The sequence below is a fragment of the Astyanax mexicanus genome, chromosome 13 (genome assembly GCF_023375975.1).
Source record: "Astyanax mexicanus isolate ESR-SI-001 chromosome 13, AstMex3_surface, whole genome shotgun sequence".
In the NCBI taxonomy this organism is placed as follows: Eukaryota; Metazoa; Chordata; class Actinopteri; order Characiformes; family Acestrorhamphidae; genus Astyanax; species Astyanax mexicanus.
This window is the reverse complement of record NC_064420.1, coordinates 14036372-14044856: the sequence shown is the minus strand read 5'-3', so window position 1 is coordinate 14044856 and position 8485 is coordinate 14036372. Positions and strand designations below refer to the sequence as shown.

Sequence of the window (8485 nt, the reverse complement as noted above, 5' to 3'; positions counted from 1 at the left end):
CCGGGTTAGCACCCGAACATCCCTTTCAGACAGCTTCCTCCTGCGTCCACAGTTAATCCTGTTGGATGTGGTTTGTCCTTCTTGGTGGTATGCTGACATTACCCTGGATACCGTGGTTCTTGATACATCACAAAGACTTGCTGCCTTGGTCACAGATGCGCCAGCAAGACGTGCACCAACAATTTGTCCTCTTTTGAACTCTGGTATGTCACCCATAATGTTGTGTGCATTGCAATATTTTGAGCAAAACTGTGCTCTTACCCTGCTAATTGAACCTTCACACTCTGCTCTTACTGGTGCAAAGGTCATAAATTACAATATCAGGTAACAGAAGCTTGTGCTGACCAACATCACAGTAGAAGTGCCATATAAGCACCCAGAGACAGCATGGCCAGTTTCCTCTCTCAGACTTCGGCTGCTGATGCCTGAGCTGTCATAATGTATATTCTTGAGGGGGAAAATTGTCCAGGGGCTTTGATCAAGATCTCTTTTGGACACAAAACACACGCGTATTGATTCTCCAGGCTTAAATCCATTACCTTTTCAGTCCACTATCCACTTCCAGGTTGTCGTGAGATTATCTCCAAATGTGGTTCATCAAGGTCACAGTGACATGGCATCTATCTGGCTGTTTTCCTCAGGTGCCCTCGGGCCGTGGGGCTTCGACACACTATGAATGGGGCAGCAACAGGCAGCCGGCAGCCGGGCGGAGCGGTTGATGTCAGCCGCTGAGCGCGGCGTTGGGGGGATTGATCTGGAGGTTAGGCAGCTGCTGGCTGAATGTTAACAAGGCTCTCAGCTCTCCGTCGGTCCTGTGAGTCATACGGATTGTGGAGCCGTGGCGCTCCAGCTCCATTGAGGTGGTGCGGCAGCAGCCGTGGCGGAGAGTGTGTGTGAGTGTGTTTGTGTGTGTGCGTGGAGTTGGGGGGGTTGGGGAGAGTGCGCTAGCTGTGTTTAGCATGCTAATAGAGGCTCTTTGTGACTGGAGCGGAGGGGGCTGCGAGAGAATGCCGCTGATTTTGTGAATGGGGCCGTGATCGCAGCTGGGGACGGGTTCAGAAGATTCCGTCAGCATCAGCGCTAATTCAGCCTCAGCGCTAATTCAGCCTCGGAGATAAATGTCCCTCGCTCACTCGGAGAGGGAGGTTAATGAATTACAGCTAGCTCAATGGGTGCCGAGCGATGGAAGGGAGGAGGAAGCAAGGTGGTGAATCTCGCTGATGCAGGATGTGAATGACATTCAGGAAGACTGTGATGCTGTGATGCTGCTGCCCTGCTACGCTGAGGTTAAAGGCTCTTTGGGGAGGATGTGATGTAAGTATGATGCATAAGGGTTGAAAGGTTGAGCTTGTTCTTTTTGTGCATCAGGGGCCTTTGCATATTTGCTAGATTTGTGCTTTTCCCAGTTTTACAAGCATGCTGTAGCACAGACATTGCTGGAAGATAGAGGTATGACAGTCTTGATGACAGTCTATGCAGGAAAGCTAGTGTTGGCTAGCATTACCTTCAAGCCTAGCATGGACCCCTGATCTCCCAGCTTTTGCTTCATTGGGTGCCTGTAATTGCATAATTAGTAGAGTTGTAGAGGTGATGTGCTGCTTTCCAGTATCAACAACATTGTTTTCTTTGGTAAAAGGTGAAGTTCCATCATGTTTTAGCACTTTGACTAGAGCTTAATGTCAATTTTCGGTGTGAATCAAGAGAAGAACCCAACAGAAGAACATGGGAACGTGGGAAAATCTTTGTTTAATGTACATTCTTTTCTCTCTTTCTCTCTCTCTCTCTCTTTCCATTAGGGGGCGGCCTCCGAGGCTCTAGACTCACCTGAGTTGGGAGCATGTTCTAGACCAGTACCTACACAGCAACAATGAAGAGCCTAGGGGCCAACCGAAGCCGCCACCTGTCGGACTCCTGTGGGCCAACAGCTGGTCCACAGGAGCCAATATGCCCCCTGACCCCGGACCCCCATGCCACGTACCTGCTCACTCCCACCATCAACCACTATGGCACCCTGGATCCCCACATGCATCACTTCGCACCCACCAGCCCCGTCCCAGTCAGCCCAATGGCTCTGCAGCCAGACTGTTTGGTGCCGCTCAACAACCAGCTGACCACCAGCAGCACCTTCCCCACCTTCCAGTTCCCCACCCAGGCTGAGCAGAGCGAGTACGCACAGGTAAGAGTCCTGTGGGAGTGGGTGTGATGTCTAGTGAAATAGTAGTAATCGTAAATCAGAATTAAGAAGTGCTGCAGACTGTAATCATGTGACACAACAAGGCTGGAGGTCTGCTGATTCACAACATATCTATAAAATGTAAACAGATCACTGATATCATGTTTTGGTAGCCAATCAGAAGATAATTCATGCAGTCCTGCCCATCCAATTACACCATGACTAGATGGGCTTACTGTAAGAGACCTTACCACACCATTGACAGACTGTACTTCTTTGTTTTATGGATTAAAAAAAATCTTTAAATATTCACCTCATTGTACTTCATGTCATATACAGCTCTGGAAAAAAATAATGAGTTTCTTTGATTTTACCACATTGAAAACCTCTGGAATATAATCAAAAAGAAGATGGATGATCATAAACCAATAAACCAAGCTGAACTGCTTGAATTGTTGCACCAGGAGTAAAGGCATAATGTTATCCAAAAGCAGTGTGTAAGACTGGTGGAGAAGAACATGCCAAGATGAAAACTGTGATCAAAAATGGGTTATATTGATTTCTGAACTCTTAAAACTTCATGAATATGAACTTGTTTCTTTCATTGCATTATTTGAGGTCTGAAAGCTCTGCATCTTTTTTGTTATTTCTGCAAATAAATGCTCTAAATGACAATATTTGTAATGGGAGAGATGTTGTTTGTAGTTTATAGAATAAAAAAAACAGTGTTCATTTTATTCAAGCATATACCTATAAATAGCAAAATCAGATAAACTGATTCAGAAACTGAGATTGTCTCTTATTTTTTTTACAGAGCTGTATATTCTTAAATGACTGTTTACAATGTGCAGGTATAGGTGAGTAGCTAGGTGGATGGAGAGGTCTATCAAACATTCCTTGCTTAGAGCCATCAGCTGGATAATTAGTGTATATTTAATTTTTGCTGAACTGTCCCTTTAAACATGCATGAAAGAGGTGAAATATCTTCATGCTTATACTGTACGTAATATGACTGGACTGATCTGTTCCATAAAATCTATGCCATAAAATTTCTTTTGGCAAATAAATTGCATTAAATTCTACCGACTATTAGACCCAATTTGGCTTTCCATCACTTGACATCAAAGCTGGTCTCCTGAACTTTAATCACATGACTGGTTTCAGACCCAATCCTCTGGGACTTCACATATTCTATTCTTTTTTTTTTTTCTATCGATTCACCTGCCTGGGTAATCTGCACTTCATTACCTGGCTCGGGTGGAGCAGGAGCTGGAATGGAATAAAAATGTGAAATGGCTTTTGTTCCCCAAAGGACTGGGTCAGGAGATTCTGAAACAGAGTGTAATGCTTAGTACAGCGAGTCTAAATTTGTTCCCCTTGTTGCTGTGGTCTCAGCAGCAGGGCTGTCTGGCTCAGACGGGCAGTCGTGCCGGCACTCTCACCAGTTCCATGTCTATGGGAATGAGCCTGGGCCTGGGCCTCACAGCGCCCCCTATGATCAGCAGCGGGACGGCGACCATCTCCTCGGCGGCGGCGGCCAAGATGAACCGGCTTCCCGCCAGCCTGTTGGACCAGCTGGAGCGGCACCTGCCCCTGCAGCGAGACGGTTTCAGCACCCTGCAGTTCCACCGGCGCAGCCGCAGCACCAAACACGCTGTAAGGAAAACATTTTCAAGCAAAACAATGAGTAGAAGGGATTTTCTGACCTACTGTTAGATGTCAGTTCTGCTGAAAAACTCTCTGAATAGGCTGGTTGACCAGTTAAGCCCCTTGCCAGCACACAGAGTATCACAAAAGTGAGAACACCCCTCACATTTCTGCAGATATTTAAGTAGATCTTTTCATGGGAAAACACTGACAAAATGACACTTTGACACAATGAAAAGTAGTCTGTGTGCAGCTTATATAACAGTGTAAATATATTCTTCTCTCAAAATAACTCAAAATAACTCAATAACTCAGAACAGACCAACGATCAGGTTGATTAACCTGCAGTTAAACACTATAGCAAACCACCTTGGTCATCTTTGGCGACCAGCTCAATGATCAAGGTGGTTGACGAATATTATCGGGTTCACCATGTCCACTGACAGGCTAGTTGCGTAGTATGACCAAGCTGTTTGGCCAGTTTAGCTACTGACCAGTTAAGCTCATGTTTTCAATTGAGTTTAATAGTTTACCAGGTCTACCAGCTTCTCAACCAGCAGTTCTGGTCAGGCTGATTAACCACTTTGGTAATATTGGTTAACCAGCTAGGCCAAAGTGGTCAGACTGGTCAAATAACATGACCAAGGTGGTCCAGTACGACCAACTTGACCTAAACTTGATTTAAACCCAGCAGCTGGAGTTATATGTGAGTTATTTGTAGTTGGTAATTAGTGCAGACCTAGATTGGTGGCGTTTGTAAATCTAAAACCATAAACTGCACATTTCAGGTCCTGCCATGCCATTTTATTAGGCCAACTTTATAAGTAACGACTTTAACAAGGTGACTTAAAGTCCGTTTTTTTCTATACAGAGATTAAGTGTAGTCCTGGAGGCTACACAGCATTCAGAATGGAGATTACCCGTTAAAATAAAAATACAGTTGGAGAAACTGACACATAGTTTTTAATAAACATTGTGAAGTAGACTTGTTTGCATGCCTTAGGTCGTTGTCTTGTTGCATGACCCAACTGCACTTAGCGTTTCGAAACCAAGGTCACCTGACAGTCTCTTGAAAGTTACCTGATTCTGAGCAGTCCAGTAGACTTGAGACTGGCTGAAGCAGTTTTCCAGGCTTCTGTCTAAGCACTAAAAAGGCACTGATCCAAATTCCGGGCAAAATGTCCAAGAACATTGTAATTTCTTACAGGGTTTTTAGGAAACTCATGGATAGTTACCACCGTAAAAATTTACCACAGAGGTAGAAATGCAGCTAGACACAGTTTTCAAGGTCTGTGCTATGCCTGCTTGGAAATACGGATAAATTACAGTAAAAAGCTAAATCAGATCAATTCTGCTTAAATCATTGAAGGTCTCCTTTAGCTCAAAAAATCAACTTTTCCTTTTTCTTCATGAAATACAATAGGTTTCTCTAAGTTATGTATGCATGCTGCATATGAAACTGTTTCTCAGCCTCCCTTGTCCGCAGTAGCTAAGAAAAGAAAATATTCAGAAAAATGAGACGATCAGAGAGACGTTAGGGTGTCTACGTCAACCATTGAGCTCATGGCCTCATCCACCTCGGCTCGGGACTTCCCACAGGCGGTCCTGATCCGAGGTGGAGCTTACAGCTTCTATTATTTACAGAGCTAATTAGCGTTAGCTATCTTGTATAAGTAAGTATAGGTTTAAATTGGATCTCCGGTTGATTCTGCGTTTTTCCGAGACCTTAAATATACACCAGGGAAGCATGGTTTGACAAAACAGCACAACTCGACAGAACACAATCAAAACGGGCGCTGTACACATTGGATTTTATGAAAAAAATATGGAATGAGACCTTTAAGAAGAATACTGCTAATAAAGGTCAGAGCAGAAGTACAAAAACAGCATATAATATATATTTTTTCTTTTTTTTACTGTGCAGCGCAGCGAAAGCCCTGGTCGCATCCGCAACCTGGTGCACTCAGTGCAGAAGCTGTTCGCCAAGTCCCAGTCCCTGGAGGGTTCAGCCGCCAAAGGTGCCGGGGGTCAGGGCACAGACGGCAACAAGACTACTCGTCGCAGTAAGAGCAAAGACCACGCCAAGACTGAGGGAACTAAGCGGCGGCCGCGTCCCAACCTGTCTGGATTTTGGAGCTCAGACGATGCACTGGAGGACGAAGCAACGAGCCCACCGCCGACTGGCACGGTGGCCGTAGCTTACCGGAACCCCCTGACCATGATGACTCTGGGCCGGGCCGTGTCTGATAGCCAGGCGGCACCCAGGCACCACGCGTTACAGGGCTACAACACCATCGCCACGCACTCGCTTAAGTCCTCTAAGAGCAGCGGGGACCTGAAGCCCCAGGTCACAGCGACACTTTCAGTCGGCGCAGTGGTGCCCCCTGTTTCTGGTCACGTGATTGATACCGCATTGGTTAAGAGAGGCTCGTGGTCAACGCTAACGCTCAGCCAGGCCAGACAGGTGCTGCAGAAGGGCACGGCCACTGTTAACCGGACGCTACTTAAGACCAAGTCCTGCCACCAGGAGCTGGCCTGCAACTTCCTACAGGTAACTTAACAAAGTTCAAACATAAAAAAATAAAATGTAATACTCTAAATTGATCTGGTAAATTGGATACTCTAAAATTGCATTGATCTTGTGTGTATGAGTAAAGTGTGTGGTATGTATGTAAGTCATTTCCGGTTGAGAGTACGCTGTGTGCTATTGGCTGCCGCTTCTCACCGGTGTGTGGATGAGGGCTGAGTGTGAATAGTTGTACGTTTAAACGTGTAAATTGTAAAGCATCCTTGGGTTTCTAGAAGGGCGCTATATAATTAATAAATATTATTAATATCACATTTTGGTAATATCACAAAAAAGGTTTTATATAGTACATACATTTTTAGCTCTATTATTCAGGCAGGATTAGATTTACTTGGGGAGTTGGGGTAAAGTCATTATTACTCTATTTTTTAGACTATAAGGCGCACCGGATTATAAATCACTACCCAGCCGAGGTTAGCAGCTTAGCCAGCCGTGGTTAGCAGCATAGCCAGCTGTGGTTAGCAGTGCTAGCTTTTGCCAGTTAGCTGCGCTACCCAGCCAGTTAGCCTGCGATTATACTCTGTAATTATTCGGAGTGTCAATCACTCCAATCAAATGTTTCAGCTCAATGCTGAAGATGCTCAATAGGATTTAGGTTAGGGCTCATAGAAGGCCACTTCGTAATAGTACACTGTTTTCCTCTTAGCCATTCTTGGTGTTTTTAGCTGTGTGTTTTGGGTCATTATCCTGTTGCAAGACCCATGACCTGAGATCAAGCTTTCTGACACTGGGCAGCAAATTTCTCTCTAGAATCTCTTGATGATAGTCAGATCAACAAATCACCAAATCAGGCCCAGAACATAACAGAGCCTCCACCATGTTTCACAGTACAGACAGTAATCTTTTCTTGATATGCTTAATAGAGCTGATGTGCTTTGGCAAAAAGTTAAATTTTTGTCTCATCTGTCAATAGGACACTCTCCCAGAAGCTTTGTGGCTTGTCAACATGTAGTTTGGGAAATTCCAGTCCATGGCTTTTTTATGTTTTTTTTTTCAACAATAGTGTACTCTTCGGTCATTTCCCATTAAGTCCATCTTGGCTCAAACAACGATGGATGGTACGATCTGACACTGATGTTCCTTGAGCTTGAAGTTCACATTTAATCTATTTAAAAGTTTTTCTGGGCTCTGTTTGTTACCATTCATATTATCTTACTCTCTTTGACTCGTAATCAATTTTTCTCCTGCGGCCACTTCCAGGGAGGTTGGCTACAGTTCCATGGATCTTAAAAATATGTGGAATACTGATTCTTCTGACCACAGTACGTTTCCACTAGTGCTATGCTATTATGGCCTAAAAAAAAAGATTCTTACCCCCTACTCAAAAAAACTACAGATGACAAAAGAATGGTTAAAATCTAGTTTTACTTGTAAAAATAAACAATTATTTCTTTTGAATCAAAACTGTTTTTTGAATCAAATAATTCAAAATATTGCATTCATATCATGCATTAGCCTTGTGTTCACACACCAGAGAAAGTCACACTGACAGACACTGGATTATACTTCAGAACGCGGGTTTGTGACTGAAAATTGAGAAATAACGCAATAAGCGAGTCACAGAAAAAACTCTCAAGGAGACATTGTTATTGTTTTCCACAATTAATCACAGATCGATCCTCACCGGAAAGTGATGACGCTGTAGTATTTAGAAACGGTAGGATTTGTTTCAGCTAAATATATGTTTTATCCCACTGGGTGTTTGTGTCACAAGTACTGGAACAGTGCTGGAACTTTTTTTGGTATGAGCTCAGTCCTCAAACTGTTGTTTAGAAATGTTTAGAACATATGCGCTTGTTAGTCTATTAGTCTATTCAGAAATGAGTAGCGATTTAGATTTTAAAAAGATAAACTGTCTGTATGTAAAATCGCAATTTCTCCATTTTGAAAATCGCATTAAAACTGTAATTCCCCAGCACTAGTTTCCACTGTGTCCATCCTAGATGCCTTCTAGACATGGTTAACGCAATGCTTCAACTACACTCTACTGTGTGTAAATTAATTTGAAATAGATTTTACTGTGGAACTGCTGGAGGCAGTGTAGCAAGTGGGGAAGTTATGACTGTTACCAATGTGTG

General features: G+C 43.8%; 1 protein-coding gene across 2 annotated transcripts in view; it reads left to right on the top strand.

Moving 5' to 3' along the window:
- The first annotated feature begins 655 nt into the window (after window positions 1-655).
- Window positions 656-8485, top strand: part of dlgap4a (discs, large (Drosophila) homolog-associated protein 4a) — a 69728-nt gene continuing 61898 nt past the window's right edge. The window contains exons 1-4 of one of the 2 annotated variants that reach the window (XM_049462720.1): window positions 656-1314; window positions 1797-2176; window positions 3572-3829; window positions 5745-6371. In XM_049462720.1, the coding sequence (XP_049318677.1) occupies window positions 1868-2176; window positions 3572-3829; window positions 5745-6371 (1194 nt within the window). In that variant the 5' untranslated portion in view covers window positions 656-1314; window positions 1797-1867. Of the gene's footprint in view, window positions 1315-1796; window positions 2177-3568; window positions 3830-5744; window positions 6372-8485 lie in introns of both variants that reach the window. The other variant, XM_049462719.1, reaches the window with a different exon arrangement.